This window comes from Podarcis liolepis (assembly GCF_965112155.1).
Source record: "Podarcis liolepis genome assembly, chromosome: 15".
Taxonomy (NCBI): domain Eukaryota; kingdom Metazoa; phylum Chordata; class Lepidosauria; order Squamata; family Lacertidae; genus Podarcis; species Podarcis liolepis.
Genome location: NC_139566.1, coordinates 10,175,266 through 10,200,899, shown reverse-complemented (window position 1 = coordinate 10,200,899; position 25,634 = coordinate 10,175,266). Strand labels below are relative to the sequence as shown.

Sequence of the window (25,634 nt, the reverse complement as noted above, 5' to 3'; positions counted from 1 at the left end):
CACAGCAAAGAGTTAACTCTGCCCGGACGCTGAGGTCCAGTGCCGAGGGCCTTTTGGCAGTTCCCTCAATGTGAGAAGCAAAGCTACAGGGAACCAGGCAGAGGGCCTTCTCGGTAGTGGCGCCTGCCCTCTGGAACGCCCTCCCACCAGATGTCAAAGAGATAAACAACTACCTGACATTTAGAAGACATCTGAAGGCAGCTCTGTTCAGGGGAGTTTTTAATGTGTGACATTTTGATGTATTTTTAATCTTTGTTGGAAGCCGCCCAGAGTGGCTGAGTACAAATAATAAATTATTATTATTAACTCTTTATTGTCTAAGATAACACTTACAGTTGCTTCTACGGCTCTGGATACCTGCACACAGCAATCTAGCATCTAGGCAGCTGTTCCCGCTCTAGGGGGCGTTGGCAGCAACTGGGGATGACTCCCCCTCCACCAGTTTATATACCATCCCCTAATGGGCTGTGCGCACGTAGGCAGAGATTGCGCCTGTGTGGATGCTGTTTCTGCTCTTCAGCTCTCTCCTGGTTCTGAGCGACAGTGCTGCAGGAAAAGGTGGAGAAGCACCCAGCCCTTCTCCTGCCTCCGATTCTTGCCTCCTGGCTGGTACAGGCCCCCACAGACCACTGCCCCCCTTCCCCTGGTGCCCATTTGCCAGCGTCCTCCCAGTCCTTGCCAGGGCATCAAGGTGGAGAAGTCTGCCTTAGGAAGCTAAAATCTGGCACCCCCATAATCCAGGAGAGCTTGACTTTACTGTAAGAATTTCAGGAGGTTGGGAAGCGGCGGGGAGGAAGTTCATTTTGTGTTTTTTTGCTGTGCTTTGCGTCTCATTTTTCCTTCTTCCTTCCCTTCCATTGTTTAGATCATCGCCAACCATCATATGCAATCAATTTCTTTTGCTTCCGGAGGGGATCCGGTGAGTGCCAAGAGGGTTTTGTGGATGGGTTGTTTTCAACACAGGGCTAAGGATTTCTCCTTCCTTGGCAGAATGTTCTCCCCACTCCTTGGTTTGCCCTCTAACCTTGTTCTGGGGTTTCTGGAGACAGTGTGGGATGTGCATGGGGAAAAACCTCCTGCATTAACGCTAATCCATGCACAGAAAATTAGTTGAGTATCATCCTCTCCCAGGGACGCGGGTGGTGCTGTGGTCTAAACCACTGAGCCTAGGGCTTGCCGATCAGAAGGTCAGCGGTTTGAATCCCCTCGACGGGGTGAGCTCCCGTTGCTCAGTCCCTGCTCCTGCCAACCTAGCAGTTCGAAAGCACGCCAGTGCAAGTAGATAAATAGGTATCACACTGGCGGGAAGGTAAACAGCGTTTCCATGCGCTGCTCTGGTACGCCAGAAGCGGCTTAGACATGCTGGCCACAATACCCAGAAGCTGTATGCCGGCTCCCTTGGCCAGTAAAGTGAGATGAGCGCTGCAACCCCAGGGTCGTCCGCGACTGGACCTAACGGTCAGGGGTCCCTTTACCCCTTTACCTTTACCATCCTCTCTGCATGTGAGCCACGCATAGTCTCTCCCTGTGGCTAGCAGAACCTGTATAAATTATGCAGATTAATGCCGTTTGCTTAATTTATGCAGTTTGCAGAATTCCAGTGATGCGTGCTGTGGAATTTTTAGGGTCTTCAGACACAGACTCCATGCAGCCCTGACTATATTCATTCCACCTCACCCCAGTTGCTAGATCCTTTGACTAGCCCAGGCATAGACAAACTCCAGCCCTCCAGATGTTTGGGACTACAATTCCCATCATCCCTGACCACTGGTCCTGTTAGCTAGGGATGGTGGGAATTGTAGTCCCAAACATCGGGACGGCCGGAGTTTGCCTATGCCTGGACTAGGCATTCTTCCTTCCAGCAGGATTCAGTTAACTTATTACCCTCCTTCATTTCAGGGAAACTGAGAGCTGGTGTGGTGTAGCATTAATAATAATAATAATAAATTTTTATTTATATCCCGCCCTCCCCAGCCGAAGCCGGGCTCAGAGCGGCTAACAACAGTAAAAATAGCACAATTTACATAAAATCACAGTCAGTTAATTAAAATATATTCTAAAATCAATTCAGAATCAAATTAATGGCAACCACTGGGCTAGAGTTCTTTGAGGATTACAGAAGGAGGGGGTCAGACTGTGCCTTGGCCAAAGGCCTGGTGGAACAGCTCTGTCTTGCAGGCCCTGTGGAAAGATGTCAAGTCCCGCAGGGCCCTAGTCTCTTGTGACAGAGCGTTCCACCAGATTGGGGCCACAGCCGAAAAAGCCCTGGCTCTGGTTGAGGCCAGCCTAACCTCCCTGTGGCCCGGGACCTCCAAGATGTTTTTGTTTGAAGATCGTAAGTTCCTCTGTGGGACATACCAGGAGAGGGGGTCCCGTAGGTACGAGGGTCTTAGGCCGTATAGGGCTTTAAAGGTTAAAACCAGCACCTTGAAGTCTGGTGGAAAGCCAGGTTCAAATTCCCACTTGTTCCCAAAGCAAACTTTGTGACTTTGGGCCACACACACAATCCTACCTTGCAGGGTTGTTAGGATAAACCAGATAGGAACAATTTACACGATCTTGAGCTTCTGGAGGGAGAAAGGTGGGAGATAGATATAGCAAATAAAGCAGCGCCAGTGAAGGGTAGTTGTGGGGTGCTTTCTCTTCTTCCCTCTCTCCCCTTTTTAATCTGGCATTTATCAAGTCTCCCATCTTCCCAGGACACGGCCGAGTATGTTGCCTACGTTGCCAAAGACCCTGTCAACCACAGAGGTAAGACGTTCTGCGCCAATCAGAAACTTCCTGGGGCCAGGTCAGCTTCGACTGGGTTTAACAGATTTGCATCCTGCCTTCAGCTCACTCACAATAATGCCAGCAGCATTAAAAAAAAAAAGAGCGAGCACTTTAATCAGAATAATCAAGGTTTTTGTTTTTTTAAAAAAAAGAGTCTTGGTGCCGGACAGGCACCAAGACACGGGTGGGGGCCAAATTGGGAGGCCTGGTGGGCTTGATCTAAGCCTGTGGGCCAAAGGTTCCCTACCTCCGGTGTAAACGGTCCTGAGCTGGATGAACCCAACGGGTCAGGCTTGGTAGAAGGCAGCTTCTAGTGCTGCTACAAGAAGCTGGAGAAGTGATCAGTGATGGCGCTCGACAACATTTCATGAGCTACCGTATTTTTCGCTCTATAGGACACACTTTTCCCCCTCCAAAAATTAAGGGGAAATGTGTGTGCGTCCTATAGAGCAAATGCAGGCTGCATGGCTAAGCCCAAAGCCAGAACAGGGAGACGGAGCGCTGTGGAGCACTCCGTCTTGCTGTTCTAGCTTGGGGATGGCTGCGCACAAAGCCTCTGCCTTCACCCCGCTGCCCTTCAGAGGCTAGCAAGGCTAGCAAGCCAGCCCCAAAGAGCAGGTCGAAAGGAACCTGAAGCCTCCGGAGCCCAGTGGGAACTCCCCCTGCGCTCCAGAGGCTTCGGGTTGCCTTCACTGAAACCTGGAGAGTGAGAGGGGTCAGTGCGCACCGACCCCTCTCGCTCTCCAGGCTTCCAAGGTAGCTGCCTGATGCCTCCAGAGCGCAGCAGGTACTCCCGCTGTGCTCCAGAGGCTTTGGGTGAATGCACCTTGAACGCACCTTGTTTTAGAGGGGGAGAACAAGAAAAAAAATTTTCCCCCCTGTTCTCCCCCTCCTATGGTCCTGTGCGTCCTATAGAGCGAAAAATACGGTGCATGTCTTCTGTTGATATTCTGTTAGCATGCACTGTTTACTTTGTTTTTTGCTTTGGATATTGTCAGATGGCAGTGGTGGTTGCTCGCGAGTAACCAGGCAGGACTCAGACCTTTATTACAGGCTTTATTTTGGGTGCAAACTATTTGCAGTGCAGAGCCACAAGTTCATATCTGCCTCAATCGCTAGCAGAATCCGGGAGTGGTTGTTTCCTGGACCTCCCCCAACATAAAAGTCTCATTACTCCCAGCCTTTTCCTTCCCTCTTTGCGCTTTAGACCTCTGCGCAGGGTGGGCGACGTAAGGGGCGTGCTTCTCTCCTAGCCGGCTTGGCCAGGAGTGGTGCTGAGGCTCCCCGCAGAATCCTCAGGTCCTTTTACCTCTTCCCCACTGGAGGTGGGGCTTTCCTAATCACCGGAAGAACAGCTTCGCAAGATTTTCAGAGGCTCCCTGTAACACGACTGCCCCTCTGTTTCCCGCCCCTGTTCTGATGGCAGTTCCCTGGCAGATATGAATAGATAAATAGATGATAAATAGATGGGGGGTAGAGAGAGAGAGTGATGTATGGAAGTGATGTATGGAAGTGAGAGCTAGACCATAAAGAAGGCTGATCGCCGAAGAATTGATGCTTTTGAATTATGGTGCTGGAGGAGACTCTGGAGAGTCCCATGGACTGTAAGAAGATCAAACCTATCCATTCTGAAGGAAATCAGCCCTGAGTGCTCACTGGAAGGACAGATCCTGAAGCTGAGGCTCCAATACTCTGGCCACCTCATGAGAAGAGAAGACTCCCTGGAAAAGACCCTGATGTTGGGAAAGACGGAGGGCACAAGGAGAAGGGGACGACAGAGGACGAGATGGTGGGACAGTGTTCTCAAAGCTACCAGTATGAGTTTGACCAAACTGCGGGAAGCAGTGGAAGACAGGAAGGCCTGGCGTGCTCTGGTCCAGGGGGTCACGATGAGTCGGACACGACTAAATGACTAAACAACAACAACAGAGAGAGAGAGAAAGATTCTAATTGCTATTAGATTCCATTAAATTTATAAATATAGGTATAATGTGTGTGTGCAAAATATGTATTTACGTCGGTTTGTAATTTTTTTCATCTCAATCTTTTTATCACGCTTTCAGTTTGCTTGGGTTTATTTCATTGTGGGTTGGGTTTTTTTGCACTGCTTCTACTCTTGAGCACCCTAAACAGCATCTGATATGACCTGTTACCTTATCCTGCTTCTCCCTGCCCCCCAACAGCCTGCCACATCCTGGAGTGCCCCGAGGGGCTGGCGCAGGACGTGATCAGCACCATTGGGCAGGCGTTTGAGCTGCGCTTCAAACAGTACCTCAAGAACCCTCCCAAGCTCGTCACCCCTCATGACAGGTAAGGCCAAGCGGGTTTTATCGAGCAACACCTGGAGGACCCCCCCACTTTCCTAGACCAGTCATGCCTCAACCAATCAGGGATCACATATTAAATGCGTGTACAGTGTTGGAGAATATAGTACTTACAGAGGAAAATCACACACCATCTGAAATTCAGACAAGGAACAGAATTTCCAGCGCCCTGTTTATATGCTGTGGCATCTCTTTGTTTTTTATAGCAGACTCCCTCTGCTTTTCAAATACTTTTTATTGAACAATTGTAGGCAAGAACAGCAATGAAAGAAAAAATATCTTTATTTTAAAGAAAGGTTAGTTGTCACAATTGTCAATAAAAAAATAAAGGATGCAGCTACGTGATTTACTGAATCGATAAGAAAACATAACCAAGAAGAGAAGGACATGTGTTCTGTGATTACAGAGGATTCCATGGTTTAAATTAAAATCATTGCCATTTTTTAACTTTTCTATTCTATGTAACCTTGGACTGCACTAAATCTGGACGCTTGCTTAGAACTGTGGGTACCAAGCCCTCCTGAGCTGCTGTTTGTATATAAAATAAAATTATACCTAATGGCAAAGAAGCCATTAGATCCTTGGACACTCAAGGGAGATTTCAGCCCCAGATTTTCCCACGGAAAAAAAAACAGGCAAGATTTTTCAAGGACAATTTGCACTTCCTTCTTTCCTGTGGCAGTCTTGTATCTTGTTATCTGCCTATTAAAAACAAAATGAAACTTGTTTGCAGAGTAGTAATAGCAGGGACGCGGGTGGCGCTGTGGGTTAAACTACAGAGCCTAGGACTTGCTGATCAGAAGGTCGGCGGTTTGAATCCCCGCCACGGGGTGAGCTCCCGTTGCTCGGTCCCTGCTCCTGCCAACCTAGCAGTTTGAAAGCACGTCAAAGTGCAAGTAGATAAATAGGTACCGCTCCGGTGGGAAGGTAAACGGTGTTTCCGTGCGCTGCTCTGGTTCGCCAGAAGCGGCTTAGTCATACTGGCCACATGACCCGAAAGCTGTATGCTGGCTCCCTTGGCCAATAAAGTGAGATGAGCGCCGCAACCCCAGAGTCGGCCACAACTGGACCAAATAGTCAGGGGTCCCTTTACCTTTAATATCAGGAGAAGGTTATAGCCTCTGTGCCCTGCTGTCTGCCCTCCCTAAGGCATCCGATTGGATCGTGTGGGGATGCTGAGCATGATGGGAGCTTCCCTGGCCTGATCCAGTAGGGCTTCTCTTGCATTCAGCACCTGCCCTCTTTCCTCAGGATGGCTGGATTCGATGGCTCTGCTTGGGACGAAGAGGAGGAACCACTGCCAGACCACCAGTACTACAACGACTTCCCGGGGAAGGAGCCCCCGCTGGGAGGCGTGGTAGATATGCGCTTGAGAGAAGGAGCTGCGGCGGCCCTGATGCCCAACCACTTAGGAGCCACCCTGGTTAGTGTGCTGGCATTCCTCTGCCAACTTGCTTGCTCACCTGCATGCAGTTCCTACTCGCCATAGGCGACCAGGCTGGTTCTTAAATAGGTACAGTGTGGAGGAAGTAGACAGGGGGCCAGTTTTCTCTCTCGATCTCATGACACTAGAAGCCAGCAGGATTATCTGGGGCAGCTGAAGGTTGGGATTCCTGCATTGCAAGGGGGTTGAACAAAATGACCCTTTGTGTAGCGTTCCCAAAGCAAGGAAGGATTGGACTCTGATTAATAAAATACACACGAGGCTTGACCAGCAAGACTCTGGGAGGCGTGCAAATAATAATAATAATCCTTCCACCCCTTGGCCCCAGGTCGTTTTATTCACAAAAGAACTTTTTACACAGTGTTCGTAAGAACCAATCGGATTTCCTCTGACCATTTCAAAAAACCCCACATGGGGACAAAGTTAAAGTTAAAACTACAAAGAGCTAATTTAAGCATGCATACATTCTGGGGTAAATAAAACAGGATTAAAAGGAGGAATGCAATCAGCAAACCCAGAGGTCATAAACAAGCAGTAAACAGGAGAGGAAGGATGGCAAGGAAAGATTAGGCATATTTATCACCTCCATGTGAAACTATTTCTTGGCCCTAAGATTTAAAAAACCAAGGAAAGGTACGTCAAAGCTAACTATCATCTTTATGACCCAGGATGCCTGATGAAGCAGCTGGCCTGTGTATTTAGAATGATTATACGTGCCTGTCAGGCGTAGAGAAAACAAATGGCAGAGGTGCAGAGGCTTGTGGGATTCGATCAGAAACTATTGTCAGTGAATCAAACCCAGTCAACGCAATGCTTTCATTGCTGACACAGTGGCTTGCTCCATATTTCAGAATTCTTCATAGCGATCCCACCTGACCCCCCACACTCTGGATATTTGCACCCCTACACCTTTGGGTCCCTTCCGGTGCTACAGTTCTGTGAAAATACTTCTTCCCATAGTGCATAGTTAAACCCTGGAACTCACTGCCACAGGAAGCAGCGACAGCCACCACTTTGGATGGTTCTAAAAGAGAATTAATGGGAAAGGCTGTCAATGGCCACAACGGCTATGCTCTACCATCCCATTGGAGGCCGTGATTTGCCTCTAAGCATCGGTTGCTGGGAATCGTGGGTGGAGAGGGTTGCTGTGGGGCTCAGCGCCTGCTTGTGGGCTTCCCATTGAGGCATCTGGTTGAATAACAGGAGAGCAGGGCGCTGTAACAGATGGGCTACTGACCTGATCAGCCAGGGCTATTCTTGTATTCTGAAGCCCAGAGCAGCACTCTGCTCCATCCTAACTGCAGAGTCATCTGATGCTGTTGGGGACTACAACTCCCATCACTGCACCATTGGCCAGGCTGGTCAAGGCTGATGGGAGCTGGAGTCCATAAACAGGTGAAGGGACATTGGGTTCCCCATCCCTGATCTACAAGTATAATAAGAATGTTATTATTTGGCTGGGGTTCCCCAGCCACTCTGTGTGGCTTACAGCACATTAAAAAACTGTAAAACGTTAGACATTACAGTGGTAACTTGATCCGTTCCAGGAGTCCGCTCGACTCCCGAAACTGTTCGAAAACCAAGGCCCGGCTTCTGATTGGCTGCAGGAGCTTCCTGCACTAAAGCAGAAACCATGTTGGACGTTCGGTTTCCAAAAAATATTTGCAAACCAGAAAACTTACTTCTGGGTTTGCGGCGTTCAGGAGCCGATTTGTTCAGGAGCCAAGCCAAGGTTTGACTATACAGTGGTGCCCCACAAGACGAATGCCTCGCAAGACGGAAAACTCGCTAGATGAAAGAGTTTTCCATTTTGGAGGTGCTTCGCAAAACGAATTTCCTATGGGCTTGCTTCGCAAGACGACAATGCGAGTTCCTGCTGGTTTTTTCCCCTTTCCCCCCCGCCTTTTTCTAAGCCGCTAAGCCGCTTATCAGCTGATCCGATCAGCAGATAAGCCGCTAAAAGCCGCTAATAGCGCTAATCCGCTAATCCTTCAATGGGCTTGCTTCGCAAGACGAAAAAAACGCTAGACGAAGAGAATCACAGAACGGATTCTTTTCGTCTTGCAAGGCACCACTGTAATGTCAAGCACATCTTTAAGCATTTGAGCTCCTGTTTCTTAAGTACAGAAGCAGGAAGCTGACTTCCTGAGGGCCCCTCTTCCCTTGCCGAATCCAGTCTATGCTTAAATGCCTCACTCACTGCCTTTCTTCCTTCAGCCTGTCTCCCAGATGTCCGCTGGGGACTACGAATCCAAGAAACCGCACCTCGCAGCACAAGGTGAGCTTCCAGGCCACTGCTTTGCCTTGAGCGGAAAAAGGGAACCCTTGGCAGCCGGTGATGCTGTAGGGCTTTGGCTCAGTGCTAGGGCATGCAGAAGGTCCCCGGTTCAGTTCCCTGGTACCTCGAGGAAGGGCTGGGGATGTTCCCTGACCGAAACCCCAGCGAGCCGCCGCCAGTCCATGCAGTCACCCCTGGCTAAGTAGATCAATGGACTGGCTCAGGATAAGGAAGCTTCCTATTTAAAATTGCCTTTAGGTAAAGGGTAAAGGGACCCCTGACCATTAGGTCCAGTCGTGACCGACTCTGGGGTTGCGGCACTCATCTCACTTTACTGGCCGAGGGAGCCGGCATACAGCTTCCGGGTCATGTGGCCAGCATGACTAAGCTGCTTCTGGTGAACCAGAGCAGCGCACGGAAACGCCGTTTACCTTCCCGCCGGAGCGGTACCTATTTATCTACTTGCACTTTGACGTGCTTTTGAACTGCTAGGTTGGCAGGAGCAGGGACCGAGCAATGGGAGCTCACCCAGTCGCGGGGATTCGAACCGCCGACCTTCTGATCGGCAAGTCCTAGGCTCTGTGGTTTAACCCACAGTGCCACCCACCAGTTCATGCTTTAATTTCAGAAGAAGGGCCATAATTCAGTGGCAGAGCAGCTGCTTTGAGTACGGAAGGTCCCGGGCTCAATTATTGGCAACTCCTGATAGGGCTGGGGAAAAGACCCTTGTCTGAAACCCTGGAAAGACTCTGTCAGCCCATATAGATGGACTGGAGGGTGTGAATTAGTTTAAGCTGCTTCCAATGTTCCTGCGTTCCCCGCCAGAAGTAGACCCAGGCTTTTCCTGGTAGGCTGCCTCTGGGCATGGAGGCTCCTCTTCGCTGCCCTTGACCTCCTGAGCTCCCCATCCTGTTTGCTGCCATGTGGGGCTTCTATTTCTTACAGTCTTCCTGCGGGTTTCCTAATGTTCTGTTCTGTCCCCTCTTGCAGGAAGGGAGAGGGGCCCACCCGGCCGCACGGATCTCTTTGACGACCCCTCCTATGTTAATGTGCAGAACCTGGAGAAGGCGCGGCAGGGGGCTCCGGGGGCCACTGCCAACGGCAGCGCTCAGCGAGATCTCTTTGACATGAGTGAGTGTCAAAGGCATGTTTGTGTATGTGTATGTGCAAGAGACTTGTGGGCACAGGGGCAGCAACCTTGCAATTAAGCACTTGCCTGGTAGCCACAGGCGGGTAAAAAGGCTGGTGGAAGCACCTAGTGGGGAAATGTTGTGGGGAATGCCTTTTGAAAGGGGCAAGGCAAACAGCCAGTGTGGTGTAGTGGTTAAGAGCAGTAGTCTCGTAATCTGGGGAACTGGGTTCGCGTCCCCGCTCCTCCACATGCAGCTGCTGGGTGACCTTGGGCCAGTCACACTTCTTTGAAGTCTCTCAGCCCCACTCACCTCACAGAGTGTTTGTTGTGGGGAAGAAGGGAAAGGAGAATGTTAGCCGCTTTGAGACTCCTTAGGGTAGTGACAAAGCGGGATATCAAATCCAAACTCCTCTTCTTCTTCCTCTTCTCTTTGTCCCTCCTCTTCCAACAGGCTAGTACAATTATTAGTAACCTGCGAGCTAGCTTTGGCTTGTGAAATGTGCACTTCTCGGCAAAGTCCCAAAGTGATTTGCATCCTAAGTAAAAAAAAGAGAGAGAAAAAAACAATAATACGATCTCATCACGTCTTTGCTTGGTGCCAAATATTGGTCCTGGCAGGCCTCCCTGGGGAGAGTTGTCATATCAAGCATTTCTACCCCATTCTTCAGCCAAAAAGACTCCCAGGGAGCCACCGTACGGTCAATTAAAATAAGACCGCAAGGCTGCACGCAGGTGCTATCTTAAAAATGAAAAAGACACGCAAGGAAAAGGTGGGAGGGAAATCGAACTCATCACTAATTCATAGAATCTAGAGTTGAAAGGAACCACAAGGATCATCTAGTCCAACCCCCTGCAGTGCAGGAACCTTTTGCCCAAAGTGAGGGTCAAACCCACAACTCTGGAGTCTCACGCTCTACCAACTGAGCTATCCAATACAGTGGTGCCTCGCAAGACGAAATTAATCCGTTCCGCGAGTCTCTTCGTCTTGCGGTTTTTTCGTCTTGCGAAGCACGGCTATTAGCGGCTTAGCGGCTATTAACGGCTTAGCAGCTATTAACGGCTTAGTGACTTTAAGAAAAAGGAAACAAACTCGCAAGAACTCGCAAGACGTTTCGTCTTGCGAAGCAAGCCCATAGGGAAATTCGTCTTGTGGAACGACTCCAAAAACGGAAAACTCTTTCGTCTTGCGCGTTTTTCGTCTTGCAAGGCATTCGTCTTGCGAGGTACCACTGTACTTAGTATTACGGTCAATGAGCAGCATTAAGAAACCGGGATAAGAAGCTCATTGAGCACATCATCTGAACTGTGTTATGAGGGAAGGGAAAAAAGGGTGGATTAAAATTAAGTGAATGAAAATAACACAAAATAAGGTAAAACGGGCCCCGGCATGATCACCAGAGTTCCTGAGGTCACACGACACATGAAGGAGAAGCGACAGGGAGGGAAGAGGGGGAAATCAAGCTCGGGCACGTTCTTCAACCACTGGGCGGCTGGCGCAGGAACTGGGCCTCCAGCAGAACTGAGGAAATGAGCCTTCTGCTCCCAATCTCTCCTGCTGAGGCAGCCTGATGGAATGGCTGCCTGCAAGCAATAGTAGAGGGGAGAGGAGGCCGGGCGGAGAGCCTTCCATGAAGTGTGGCTTGAGGATGGAAGGCTGCACATAATGTTTGGTGACCTTATTTAAAAGGCATATTTACAAGTATGTTTCAGGCTGGAGGATATTTTTTCGATTGGTTTATCTACCGCCCTTTGTTACAATATCTCAATAATCAGGTATAAATAATCTAGTAGTGTTAATTTAACTGCTCTCCCATCTCAGGATACACACCTGTTCCTGCAGAAGTGCATATCCCTTTCAAAAGAGAGGATTAAGAAATAGTGTCAACATGTTTCTGACCTGAAACCATTCCATTTAAACTATTGTGGTATTTGTAAACTTTTGAATTGGGAGTAGTGGGAGAGTTCCTAATGCTTGAAATCAGGCTTCACTAATGTGGTGCGTTGGGCTCCAGCTCCCACCATAAATCCCTAATACAGTGGTGCCCCGCAAGACGAAATTAATTTGTTCCACAATTTTTGTCGTCTAGCGAATTTTTCGTCTTGCGAAGCACGAAATCCCATAGGAATGCATTGAAAATCAATTAATGCGTTCCTATGGTCAAAAAAAGTCCAAACAAAGCCAAATTTGGTACAACAACAGTTTATTAACTGCTCTTTAAAGTCACACATACTGTAAAGAGCAGTTCAAAAATTGAAGGGAAAATAAATTAACTTTATAAACAAAACATGTCTTTGTTTTTAGACGAAAAAAACAAAGTCGCGAGACGTTTTCGTCTTGCGAAGCAAGCCCATAGGGAAATTCGTCTTGCGAGGCAAATCGAAAACGGAAAAACCTTTCGTCTAGCAAGTTTTTTGTCTTGCGAGGCATTCGTCTTGCGAGGTACCACTGTAATAATTAATAAATGAATAAAACGATGACGGAGCTTTCTGCCCCACTCTCATTTTCCCTCTGTGGGCTTCTGCCAGCGTCTTGTAGTCCCCAACCAATGACAGTGGTACCTCGGATTACAGACGCTTCAGGTTACAGGCTCCGCTAACCCAGAAATAGTACCTCGGCTTAAGAACTTTGCTTCAGGATGAGAACAGAAATCGTGCAGTGGCAGTGGGAGGTCCCATTAGCTAAAGTGGTGCTTCAGGTTAAGAACAGTTTCAGGTTAAGAACGGACCTCCGGAACAAATTACCATATTTTCGCCCTATAGGATGCACTTTTTCCCCTCCAAAAATGAAGGGGATATCTGGGTGCGCCCTATGGGGCGAATGCAGGCTTTTGCTGAAGCTTGGAGAGCGAGACGGGTCGGTGCGCACCGACCCCTCTCGCCCTCCAGGCTTCAGGAAGACATCCGCAGCCTACGCAGCCCTGTGGGAGGTCCTGCAGGGCTGTCTAGGCTGTGGATAGCAGCCTGCTTCCCGGAGCGTCGGGCGCCCTGAAAGCAGAGTGCCCGGCGCTTTGGGAACACATCCGCAGCCTAGGCAGCCCTGCGGGAGGTCCCGCAGGGATGTCTAGGCTGCGGATAGCAGCCTGCCGCCCGGCGCGGGGGGCGAGGCGCCCTGAAGCAGAGCGCCCCCCGCGCCGGGCAGACATCCGCAGCGTGGGGAGCCTTGCAGGAGTTCCCCGCAGGGCTCCCCACGCTGCGGATAGCAGCCTGCCGCCCGGTGCGAGGGGCGCCCTGAAGCAGAGCGCCCCCCGTGCCGGGCAGACATCCGCAGCGTGGGGAGCCTTGCAGGAGTTCCCCGCAGGGCTCCCCATGCTGCGGATAGCAGCCTGCCGCCCGGCGCGAGCGGCGCCCTGAAGCAGCGCACCCCTCGCGCCAGGCAGACATCGGCCAGCCCCACAAGCTCGGGGGACAGCAGGGAGGCGCAGCGCTGCCATCCCGCTGTTCCTCGACCTGGTTCGGTTTCCCCGACCTGCTTTGGGGGGGGGGAAATAAAGGGGGGAAAAATCCTTTATTTCCCCCCCAAAAAAAACTAGGTGTGTCCTATGGGACGGAGCGTCCTATGGGACGAAAAATACGGTAAATTCTTAACCAGAGGTACCACTGTATATCTCGCTGGCTCTGAAAGGGGTTGTCAAGCTGCTAGTCCTCACTTGGCAGTTGTGCACCTCTCACCGTTTGCCTCTCTCCCCAGAGCCATTTGAGGATGCCTTGCGGGGGCCGCCGCCTGCGTCACCAGCCCAGCTGGTGGCCTCCATGGAGGAGCAGCTCCGACGGGAGCCCTGGTACCACGGCCGGATGAGTCGCAAAGATGCCGAGAAGCTGCTGCAGGCGAATGGGGACTTCCTGGTGCGCGAGAGCACCACCACGCCGGGGCAGTATGTGCTGACCGGGCTGCAGGGGGGGCAGCCCAAGCACCTGCTCCTCGTGGACCCCGAAGGAGTGGTGAGGCTTCCGTCTTCTGCTTCAGGGTGTGGGGCGAGAGGGGCCAGGTGCAACCTACAAAACAGCCCCTCCTGTCACAAATCCCCGCTTTGCTGGCTGCCCCCTGTTGAGACTAGTAGGGTGGTAGGTCGGGAAACCCAATGGTAGGTGGAGCCAGAGCCAACAATAGGAGGAGCCAGAGGCAGAAGGACAGGAGGCAGGGAGACCCAAATGTGGGCGGAGCTAGCGCCAACCAGAGAGGGAGCCAGAGGCAGAAGGACAGGAGGAGGAGGGAGACCCAACAGTAGGAGGAGCCAGAGCCAACAAGAGGCGGTGCCAGAGGCAGAAGGACAGGAGGCGGGGAGACCCAAAGGTGGGCGGAGCCAGAGCCCAACAAGAGGTGGAGCCAGAGGCAGAAGGACAGGAGGCGGGGAGACCCAAAGGTGGGCGGAGCCAGAGCCCAGCAGGAGGCAGGGAGACCCAAAGGTGGGCAGAGCTAGAGCCCAGCAGGAGGCAGGGAGACCCAAAGGTGGGCGGAGCCAGAGCCCACTAATTCTTGTTTTGCCCCTCTCCTCTCATGGGCTCTTCTGGGGGTTTCCCCAACACCAACTCCCAGGCCAGTTTTGTGGGGTAAGAGGCAGGAATGGGGGGAGCCCCATTGCGCAAGCAGTGCATTTAGGGCTTACTAAAAAATAATTTTTAAAAAGCCTTACAGTCAGAGTCTCCTTCCCCCACCTGCAGGTCCGGACGAAGGATCACCGCTTCGAGAGCGTCAGCCACCTCATTAGCTACCACATGGACAATCGGCTGCCAATCATTTCGGCGGGCAGTGAGCTCTGCCTGCAGCAACCAGTGGAGCGGAGATCGTGAGCAGCGAGGGGCCGGGGTGTCATCCTCATCCCCACCCCGCAAATCCTTCAGTGGGAAAAAATAATTGCCGCCTTGCCCCTTCCAGCAGCTTCACCTCAGCTTCTCCTGCCTTTTACGGGTGTTCTGTTCCTCACACACGTGTCGCCTGTACACTAGGCATCAATGGTTCCTTCCACCACAGGCCAGAGCGCTGCCATCTCTGCCAAAGCGTCTCCCTTTTATTGCGAGCTGGACACCTGCCTCACTCCACAAATCCCTCCTTGGTAGAAGATGCTCTCTGATTATCAACAAACTCTCCTGTCGCTTATCGTCACCCACCTTTCATTTCTCACAAGGAGGCCCTGGGCCAGCACTGCCTCACCTTTGAAAAGCCTGCGCAGGGCGCTAGTCCTCAGCGAGGGCGCGAGGGTCTCGGTTTCTTGTGCCCTTGCTGGATTCCGTGCCTGCACAGCTTCCCTTGGGGCAGAAGAGCCCCAAACTTCGCCTGCCTCTTTACCCCACCCCCACCCCCAGTTCAGGTAACCTCGCCCTTCTTCTATTGACTTTTTAAAGCGGCTGGGCGGAAGTCCGTTCCCGTCTCCCGTTTGTAGCAGCGCCTGATTGAATCTTTGCCCAATGGATTCAGCTAATGCCAAAGTTGGTGGTCGTATTTTGTTGTTTTGTGGGGGAGAGGGTGGAGGGAGGGAAACAATAGCCTCTCTCCCCCCCCCTTTTTTTTTTTTGTAAAGCACAAAAAGAGAGAGCGCAATTCTCCCCCTGGACCCAGATGTGTAACACATACACCCCCCAAAAAAAACACTCACTTTACATATTAATTAACTCTGCGTGCCTTGACCCTTTTACAGGTCTGAGATTTTATGCAAAATCCCTCTTGCTGTGGTGGCCTGCTTTGGAGGGCGGTGGGGTTGGGGTGGGAGAGAAGGCTGTTGTTCTCTTTTGCCCCCCCCCCCCCAATCTCTAGGACCTGCACAGCCATCACTGTGCCCCGGCGGGCACTCCTACACGTCTTGGGCATCCCTGTTGGCAAAAGTGCCCTGCAGGGAAGGTGGAGGAGGGGGCGGGATTACTCTGGGCTACGCCCTACACTACAGCCCCTCTCCTCGCCTGCATTGCAGGGGGTTGGACTAGATGGCCCTTAGGGGTCCCTCCCACCTCTGTGATTCTATGAAAGCACAGCCTTAGCAGCGCAGGGACCCCTCGGGACTTGTGGGACACACGTCCTTGAACTCGAGGGCCTTCCGCAATGAGGCAATATTGGGGTGGGGAGCACAAAGCTTTCCATAGCACCCAAAGGACCCAGAGAGAGAAGAAAGCCACGTTTCCTTGCAGTGCTCAGGCTGCAGCCACACCTCCCTCCCCAGGTCTGTAAATAGGTTTGATAACTTTAGTGTTGCATGTACATTGTTATACTCCAGAAGCCAAAGTGTAGCCCCCCCCCTTCCTCACAAACACACCCATGATCACTGTGCCTGTCCCCCCACCCTGGGGGACTTCATTTCCACCTCACGTGTCCCCCCCCCCCAATCCTATACACACACTTTTTATCGGTTTGATTTTATCTTGATTATACCAAAGGAACCCAATGATGATTATTATTATTATAATTATTATTATTATTAAAAGTTGGTATTTCTTTAAAGCTGTGGCTGCCGGAACCTCACTTTTTGTTTGTTTGCCTGTTTATCTGCAGGTGGGGTGGAGTTGGGGGCACCCAGCAAAGAGTCTTACTTGGGTCTTACTTTTTTTGAGAGCCAGTGTGGTGTAGTGGTTAAGAGCGGTAGTCTCGTAATCTGGGGAACCGGGTTCGCGTCTCCGCTCCTCCACATGCAGCTGCTGGGTGACCTTGGGCCAGTCACACTTCTCTGAAGTCTCTCAGCCCCACTCACCTCACAGAGTGTTTGTTGTGGGGGAGGAAGGGAAAGGAGAATGTTAGCCGCTTTGAGACTCCTTAAAGGGAGTGAAAGGCGGGATATCAAATCCAAACTCCTCTTCTTCTTCTTCATTTTTTAGATTTTTATTGATACAGCAAGAAAAAAAAACACAAATACCAAATTGCACACAGGAATAACCATGGACACATAATCTTCTTAGCAAACAATAAAACATATATTGGTCTTAACACTAAAGACCCAACCTCCCGTCTATTCCATATTTCGATTTCATATTACTTGTTGCCAATACGCACTTTTATCATAATTAAACTTTTTCTTAATATAGCTAATTACTTCTAATATAGAAGTTCTTAACTGTTCCAGAGCTGATCCCAAAGCACCGGCTCCTCCCCACGTCGCCTGTATAGCGCACTTGCTTGTATCTCTGGAATTCCAGCTGCTTTCCCAAACCATAGCTGTCAACGTTTCCCTTTTCTTGCGAGGAATCCTATTCGGAATAAGGGAATTTCCCTTTAAAAAAGGGAAACGTTGAAGGCTATGCCCCAAACTCTCTGCTGGCGGCGCTCGCTCCCACCGCCTCTGCAGTAGGGAATAGCTTGTTCATATTCGTTCCTACAATTCCCATGATTCCTTAAGGCAGAGCCTAAGCTCCATTGGCTAGGAGCGGTTTGTTCCTTGCCGCTGATTGGCCAACGGCCGTGCCTGTCAGGATTAAGCCTGTCCTTCGCCTGCCGTTTAGGAATATTCCACAGGGGTAGGTACGGAAAGGATGTGTGTCATGTCACCCGTTCTTTGAAAAAAAGTGGTCTTAACCTTCCGGCCGTGCCTTGATTTCATTCCGCCTGAGGAATTTTACTCAGGGTCAGGATCTATTGTGTCTGTTAAAAAGTTTCTCTATTCCCTCCCCCCGCCGACGAAATGGTACATCCCAATCCCCCTTCACTCGCCTCATGTCTAAGCTCTCTTCTTATTGGCTAGGTTCCCTGAGCCATAGAGAGGGGGAAATAGAGTGTCCCTCCTTTCCTTTCACTATTGAGCGAGGCTCGCCTTTTTTCTGTCGCCATAGAGCTGCTTAGTCCCTAGAGCGGCACAGCGGCGCGCGTTCTCCTTCCAAAGCCGGTGGAAGACGGAAGCTGTGCTCTGTCCTCTCAACTCTATGGTCTTGGGCTTCCGCTTCCTGTTCTCGTCGCGATGGCGCGCGCAGGGCCCCTCCAGCGCTCGTAGCTGCTCTTCCCCTCCCCCCCATTCTCCCTCCCCCCTCCCCCCCTTTTCCCTCTTATGGCGGCCCCGCACCCCGACAAGCTGGAGGGGGGAGTCGGCCCAGCTCCGCCTGCTCCGGGTCCTCCGCCTCCTCCGCCAGGGAACATCTCCACAGGACCAGGCCGCAAGCAGGGCAAGGCCGGTAAGGGCCCGGGAGGCGGGCGAGGGTGGTTGCCATGGAGACGGAGCCCTTGAGTGACAGGGGAGGGCGCACGATGATGATGATGATGATCAGGGGGTGTCTTGTCTATGGGTGGAACCCCCTTTTCCCTCTGGAATTTAAATATTTGTTTTCTTTTAAAACGTGCACGTTGGGTTCGGACTTAGCTGTTCTGAGATCAGATCCATTGAAATCAGTGGGACTCGGAAGTTAGGCTTATGGAGTCGGCACGTTTCGAGTGGCAGCTCCCTCCGCCCTTGAAATCGATGGGACTTACAGGGGCTCGAGCAGCCTTGTGTTTAAGCTCTCCCTGGTAGCTCTAGGTCCTTTTGAGTCTGTTGTTCAGTGTGACAGCGTGAACCCTGGTGAGTTAGAAGGAACAGGGCAGTCGGGAGAAGCGCTGCAAGCTCAGAGGCAGGGAGCATCTCTTCCGCACGCAGAAGGTCCCAGGTTGGCTCCCCAATGCTGGGAATGTCCTTTTCGAAATCCCGAAAAGCTACTGCCAGCCAGGGTAGGCGGTGCAAAGCTAGAAGGACTAATGACCTCACTCTGGATTAGGCAGCTTCCTGCTCTCCTTTTTAAATTGGCCCTTTGTTTACTACCATTACTGTGGTGTAATGGTTACAGTGTTGGAATACCTGGGAGACCAAGGTTCAAATCCCTGCTCAGCTATGAAGCTCATTGGGTGACCTTGGGCCAGTCACCATCTTTTAGACTAACCTACCGCACAGGTTGTGAGATGGTGAGAACCATGTACACCACCTTGAGATCCTTGGAAGAAAAAAGGTGGTATGTTAATGTAGTAAGTGAAAAAGAAAGGAATCTTTTAATGTTAGAGGAAGGGATGTACTTTGCATGCAGAAGGTGCAAGGTTGAACCCCCCAGCAGCTCCACGTAGGGTTTGGAAGGTCCTGTGTACATCCCTGGAGTGCTGCTGCCAGTCAGTGTAGTCAATACACTGGATGAGCCAGTGGTCTGACTCAGAATAAAGCAGCTTCCCATGTCCCTTTGTTATAGAGAAGAGCGGTAGCTCAGTGGTGGAGCATCTTGTTTCACATATAGAAGGTCCCAAGTTCAATCCTTGTCTTCTCCAGGTGATTTTTATTTTAGCTTTAGTGACAACTTTTTGTTGTTGTTGTTTAGTCGTGTCCGACTCTTCGTGACCCCCTGGACCAGAGCACGCCAGGCACTCCTGTCTTCCACTGCCTCCCGCAGTTTGGTCAAACTCATGCTGGTAGCTTCCAGAACACTGTCCAACCATCTCGTCCTCTGTCGTCCCCTTCTCCTTGTGCCCTCCATCTTTCCCAACATCAGGGTCTTTTCCAGGGAGTCTTCTCTTCTCATGAGGTGGCCAAAGTCTTGGAGCCTCAGCTTCACGATCTGTCCTTCCAATGAGCACTCAGGGCTGATTTCCCTAAGAATGGAGAGGTTTGATCTTCTTACAATCCATGGGACTCTCAAGAGTCTCCTTCAGCACCATAATTCAAAAGCATCAGTTCCAACTACCAATGGACAATTGTGCCATGAATTCATCTAGTCCCTTAGAACAGGAATGGAGAACCTGTGGTTCTCCCAGGTGTTCATAGAATTGTAGAGTTGGAAGGAAATCCAAGGGTCATCTGGTGCAAACCCTCAATGCATCTATGACAGATGGTCATGCAACCTCCGCTTGAAAACCTCTAGGGAAGGAGAGTGCATCACCTCCCGAGGGAGTCTGTTCCACTGTCGAATAGCTCTTGCTGTCAGAAATATCTTCCTGATGTTTAGTCGAAATCCTCTTTCTAGCAACTTGAATCCATTGGTTATGGCCCTAGCTTCTGGAGCAGGAGAAAATAAGCTTGCTCCATCTTCCATGGACAGCCCTTCAGATGTATCTCCTCTCAGTCTCCTTTTTACCTGGCTAAACATCCCCAACTCTCAACTGTTCCTCCTAAGGTTTGGTTTCATCTTGGTTGCCCTCTGCACTTGTTCCAGCTTGTCAATATCCACCTTAAATTGTGCTGCACAGAACTGGACACAATAAGCCCCAGCCAGCATTGCCATTGATAGGAGTTGTAGTCCAACAACATCTGGAGGGCCACAGTTTATCCACGCATGCTTTAGAGGAATCTAAGAACTGTTTTGTTTAATATGAGCATGGACACATTATAATAATTAGTAGTAGTAGTAGTAGTAGTAGTAGTAACAACTCAATTTATATGCTGCCCTTCATCTCAAGATCACAGGGTGGAGAAGAGGAGGTTAAGGGGTGATATGATAGCCATGTTCAAATATATAAAAGGATGTCACATAGAGGAGGGAGAAAGGTTGTTTTCTGCTGCTCCAGAGAAGCGGACACGGAGCAATGGATCCAAACTACAAGAAAGAAGATTCCACCTAAACATTAGGAAGAACTTCCTGACAGTAAGAGCTGTTCAACAGTGGAATTTGCTGCCAAGGAGTGTGGTGGAGTCTCCTACTTTGGAGGTCTTTAAGCAGAGGCTTGACAACCATATGTCAGGAGTGCTCTGATGGTGTTTCTTGCTTGGCAGGGGGTTGGACTCGATGGCCCTTGTGGTCTCTTCCAACTCTATGATTCTATACCCACCACCCAGTTTTCCACAGTGCCCAGGCAAATATTTCAGCAGGGCCTGAAGGCAATTTCCCCTCTCATACTGTTTGTTCCCCTCCAGCACTGCCCCAAAGCAAAATCTGTTCAGGAGGGAAGAACTTTGCTTTTCCAGAACTTTGCTTTTCCAGAAGACAGATGTTTGAAAAATGCGTTGATTGAATTAAGTGCCACAAGATGTTGCGAAAGCCACCACCTTTAATATGCTTACAGACACAAGGAGGTGGGCTGGGCTATCACTAAGCATATTAAAGGTGGTGGCTTTTGTAACATCCAGTGGCACTTAATTCAATCAATGCATTTTTCAAATGTCTCTTTTAAAGTTCTGGAAAAGCAAGGTTCTTCCCTCCTCCCAAGCAACTAGGCAGGGAATGATCTCGATGCAGTAGATTTTGGTTTTGAAACACAAATTTCTAGCATAGTTATCTGTAGACAGGCAAACAGGGTGTTGTTGGGTTTTGTGGTCTAGTGACGTGGGCGGGCTTAGTTGCAAGGCAGTGCACCGGGATGTTCAGGTTGTGACTGACCACCCAGACTTTGGATTAGCTTGCCACTGCCGCATCTACATTTCATTTTCTCCTCCCTTTTCTCCTCCTAATTAGGCCTTCAAATGAAGAGTCCCGAGAAGAAGCGCCGCAAGTCCAATACACAGGTAACGTGACTGGGATGTGTGCCTGTTTGGACCGTATATGAATCAGCATTAATAAATCTCTACAGAGCAGCCTCTGAGAATTACTGTCTGTTTCCCTTCTCTCTTGCATGCACCTTAATTTTCTTCCAAGTAAGATTTCTGGATCTGGGCTTTTCCTTACTTCTTCCTGCTCCACACAGATTCTACCGCTTTGCTGCGTCCATTTTCTGATGCTTCAGTCATTTGGAAAGTGAATTTCTTGCCTGATCAAAAAGCAGATTTGAAACTGTCTTAAAGCTAAAGTAGTAGCTGCGAAATAATTACTGTATTTACTAAAAATCTAAAGTTCATCTTTTTGGGCCAAATCACGTTGCAAAAATGAAGGTGTGCATTAGATTCGATGGCACATTTACATTCGCCAGGAAATACTTTTTTTTGTTTTGTTTTGTTTCAAAGTTCTGAAAATTGTGCATTAGATTCGATGGCACATTAGACTCGAGTAAATATGGTCATTATTTGAGATACCTAATATCACTAGTCAAACAAATCATTCAGCCTGTTGAATATATCTCTGGTTCAGAATGCAGATATCTCATTTAAATCTCTTATTAGTTAACTGTTGTTAGCAGTTAGACTTGCTATAGCCCATATGTTTTAGAAAGACATGGAAGGGGCATCCTTATTGAAATAATTTAACATAATTTGGTGACTAGTCCTCATAGAGAAATTGACCAACAAAATACGGCTGGCAGAGATGCAAAGAGTCATTTACAACTGACTGACACTCTTTTATCGATTACATGAATAAGACAAACAGTCCTGAACTTTCTCAGACATCCAGAGCTGTATTATTATTATTATTATTATTATTATTATTATTTATTAATATTAATATTATTATTATTAGTGTACCACCCTGTACCCGTAGATCTCATGGTGGTTCACAACACAATATTACAATAAAAAACCACAAAATACATAATGAAAAATAAGACCAGAGACGACCCTGTTAACCCCCCCTTGCACCTCACATTTAAAAGGGCATCAGATGTCAGTCAGCCAAAGGCCTGGTTGAAGAGGAACCTTTTTGCCTGGCGTCTAGAGATATGTAACAAATGTGCCAAGTGAGAACATTCCACAAATGGGGAGCCACTGCAGAAAAGGCCCCGTTCTCAGGTTGCCACCCTCCGGACCTCTCTTCTTTGGTTGCTCTGGGTTAAATCACATTCTTACGCCATGTCTTCACTGTATACCTCAATAATTTTTTGTTGAGGAGAGGGTGTCATTTTCCAAAAAAGATCAATTGAGTTATGGGGGGGGGGGGAAACATTAAGAATTAACCTGGTTAAATCAAATGGCCATCTTGGATGGCGAGGCTGGTCGAGAAATACGACCCTGTTTTCAGCCCCATGGTGGAGCAGCCCAGAATTCCCTGGGCATAATGTACAGATTGGTTTAATCCGTGCAGCGGAGGTCCCCCCTGTTAACTGTGGCGCATCTTTCCCTTCCAGGGCCCTGCCTACTCCCACCTCTCGGAATTTGCTCCCCCGCCCACGCCCATGGTGGACCACCTGGTGGCGTCGAACCCCTTTGAGGATGACTTCGGGGCCCCCAAAGTCGGCTCTGCCTCCGCGCCATTCCTCGGCAGCCCCGGACCCTTTGGGAATTTCCGCATGCAGGGGGCGATGGGGCCACAGGTGCCGCCCGGCTACGGCGGGGGCCCGCAGCCCATGCGGAGGCAGCCGCCCCCTTTCGGACCAAGCCAGATGGGTCCCGCCTTCAACATGCCTCCCCAAAACCCCGGATACGTGCAGTCCGGAGGGATGGGCTTTGGCGGCCAGCCCTTTGGCCAGCCCCTGGGCCAGAACTTCAGCCCCCCCGGGGGGCAGCTGATGCAGGGCCCCATGGGCGGCTTCGGCCCCATGATCTCCCCAACCATGGGGCAGCCCCCGCGCGGAGGCGACATGGGCCCAGGGCCCGCCCTAAACCCCCCCGGGGGGCCCCCGATGGCCCAGCGCTTCAACCAGCCGGGCAACCTGTTCGGACAGTCCCCCATGCAGCGCCCGAACCTCCCCAACCTGCCCCCCAACCCCAGCTCCTTCCCCGGGCCCGACCCCAGCTTCCCCCCTGGCGGCGGCGAAGACAACGGTGGGGGGAAGCCGCTCAACCCGCCCCCCAGCACCTTCAGCCAGGAGCAGCACAGCGGTTCGCCGGCCGCCATCAACGGCACCCAGCCCCTTTTTGCGCCCAACAGCACGGGGCACGGCGGGGGCGGCACGCCCGAAGCCAACAGCCTCCCGCCCTCCAGCAAGGCTTCCGGGAACTCGGGCCACCAGCCCCCGCCTGGCCTGGTGTACCCCTGCGGGGCGTGCCGCAGCGAGGTCAACGACGACCAGGACGCCATCCTGTGCGAGGCCTCGTGCCAGAAGTGGTTCCACCGGGAGTGCACGGGGATGACCGAGAACGCCTACGGGCTGCTGACCACCGAGGCCTCGGCCGTCTGGGCCTGTGACTTCTGCCTGAAGACCAAGGAGATCCAGTCGGTCTACATCCGAGAGGGCATGGGGCAGCTGGTGGCCGCCAACGACGGCTGAGCCGTCGCAGCCGCTTCCCTCTGCCTGGGCGTCGGAGGTGGCGGCATCCCTGCTCTGCGCCACTAGACACTCTTCGGCTTCGTCCGTGGATTCTGCTGCCTGTCCAAGGAACACGGGTAGCAGATGTTCAAAGCCTCTCGGTTATTGAAAGGATTTGGTGGGAGGGGAGGACAGAGTTTTCGACCTCCTGTGACCTCCGGAACCTGGAGCTGTTCTTCCCAAGCCTTCGAGCATTCCATCATCTCCTCCTCCTGGGCTTTCTTTATAGCCGCTCCTGCGGTTCGAAGCTACAGAACAGCCAGTCTTGGGCAGCAGATACCCAGCGGACGGCAATTTAGCATAAACTGGAGAGCGGTTACTTCACTGGGGGTGTCTCTGCTCTCTCTTCCGCTGGCGTTTTCTTAGAAGAGGACCGCCACCCGCTCTCCTCAGATGCAACACGGTTCCCTCAGTTTCCCATTTCCCTAGAACTACTGCCAGGTGTGAGTCTGCCAAAGCCTGGGCCCTGTGGGGAGGGTTGATATTTTGAAGGTCGACAGGAGGCCCTCAAGTAACGGAGAACAGACCACCCCTGCCCTGAACCTCTTTCAGAGGGCATTTCAAGAGAGCCATGCAAGAGGAAACACTCTTGGACATCTTTTTGGTTTTTTAAATTTTTACTTTTAAAAAGAAATTGGCGGGTTTGTTTGTTTTCTCCCTTAGACCCAGACCTTTTTTGTACTTGTGTGTGTGTGTTTTGGTCAAGTGGTTACTGGTGTGATTTTGATAATTGTTTTCTTAAAAAAAAATCTGTTTTGTCCTGCTGGACTTTTTGAAAAGAAGGGAATCTGGGGGAGTAGGGAATCATTGCTGTGTGCGCGTGCGTTTACACACACACAGACACATACAGACACCTACAGCCTCTATCTCTCACTCTCTTGGTTTTTATGTGAACGTATTAAAAGAAACGTTTTGTACCGTGCTGTTATAAACTCAGTTTGAAAGCTAGTGGGAGGGAGCAATGACCTGGGTACTTATACATTCATGTGTGTATGAATTAGTGGTTTGCATTTGAACATGCGAAGGGCCTCGCCGGATCAGGCTAGTGGTCCATCTAGTCCGGCGTCCTCTTCCCCCAGTGGCCAGCCAGCTGCCTCGACGGGAAGCTCACAAGCAGGAACTGGGTGCAGCAACAACTCTGCTTGCTTGTGATTCCTGGCAGCTGGTATTCAGAGGCATATACTGCCTCCCCCTTCTGAAGCCCTTCAGAGTTGCTGCCAGTGTGGGCCGTATTGAACTAAATAGGCCAGTGGTCTGCCTTTGTAGAAGGCAACTCCCTCTGTGCACTGTTGAAAACGGGATGCCCGATTAGAGAGACAATTGATCTGATCCTGTTGGAATAAGCACACAAAAGTAATTTACAAACCAGACCTTCATGCCCTTGCTCTATTTTTCTGACCCCCAAACATCCTGGCTAAGCATCTCCTCCACATGCCAAAGCCACAAAAATGCCCATTTGGACAATCCGAGGCTTGAAAGAACAGAGTCTACTGAGACGCACACACAAAAAGGCATTCCCCCCCCCCTTGTTTGCTTCCTTGACAAAGTGTCACCTCTCAGCTTCTGCTTCCTTTCAAAGCACCCCCCCTCCCCCGGGCTGGTTGCTGAAGAAACAAAGCCCCAAACCCACTCAGCTGCCAAGGACAAGCCTGGACTGCTGAGATTTGCCAAGAAAGAGGCTGGCAGGGGACTTAGAAATCTAAAGGCAAAAT

General features: G+C 50.7%; 2 protein-coding genes across 6 annotated transcripts in view; both read left to right on the top strand.

Annotated features, from left to right (window-relative positions):
• Positions 1 to 16,377, top strand: part of SHC1 (SHC adaptor protein 1) — a 50,666-nt gene extending 34,289 nt beyond the window's left edge. For all 5 annotated transcript variants that reach the window (XM_083477157.1, XM_083477155.1, XM_083477156.1 and 2 more), the window contains 8 exons: positions 866 to 919; positions 2,700 to 2,751; positions 4,956 to 5,082; positions 6,348 to 6,519; positions 8,758 to 8,818; positions 9,809 to 9,949; positions 13,639 to 13,889; positions 14,610 to 16,377. In XM_083477157.1, coding sequence (XP_083333283.1) covers positions 866 to 919; positions 2,700 to 2,751; positions 4,956 to 5,082; positions 6,348 to 6,519; positions 8,758 to 8,818; positions 9,809 to 9,949; positions 13,639 to 13,889; positions 14,610 to 14,738 — 987 coding nt within the window. In that variant the 3' untranslated portion in view covers positions 14,739 to 16,377. The remainder of the gene's footprint in view (positions 1 to 865; positions 920 to 2,699; positions 2,752 to 4,955; positions 5,083 to 6,347; positions 6,520 to 8,757; positions 8,819 to 9,808; positions 9,950 to 13,638; positions 13,890 to 14,609) is intronic.
• Positions 16,378 to 17,556: 1,179 nt separating this feature from the next.
• Positions 17,557 to 24,844, top strand: PYGO2 (pygopus family PHD finger 2). The gene is made up of 3 exons (XM_083477239.1): positions 17,557 to 18,032; positions 21,261 to 21,310; positions 22,801 to 24,844. The coding sequence occupies exons 1-3, from the start codon at positions 17,909 to 17,911 to the stop codon at positions 23,881 to 23,883; spliced, it is 1,257 nt and encodes a 418-aa protein (XP_083333365.1). The 5' UTR covers positions 17,557 to 17,908; the 3' UTR covers positions 23,884 to 24,844.
• The last annotated feature ends 790 nt before the right edge of the window (positions 24,845 to 25,634 follow it).

What these genes read in the sequence shown, in the direction of transcription:
- PYGO2 (XM_083477239.1), top strand. Translation starts at nt 17,909, where the DNA reads ATGGCGGCCCCGCACCCCGACAAGCTGGAGGGGGGAGTCGGCCCAGCT. An exon ending in CCGCAAGCAGGGCAAGGCCG is followed by an intron (nt 18,033 to 21,260) that starts GTAAGGGCCCGG and finishes CCTCCTAATTAG; the next exon opens with GCCTTCAAATGAAGAGTCCC. An exon ending in GCCGCAAGTCCAATACACAG is followed by an intron (nt 21,311 to 22,800) that starts GTAACGTGACTG and finishes TTTCCCTTCCAG; the next exon opens with GGCCCTGCCTACTCCCACCT.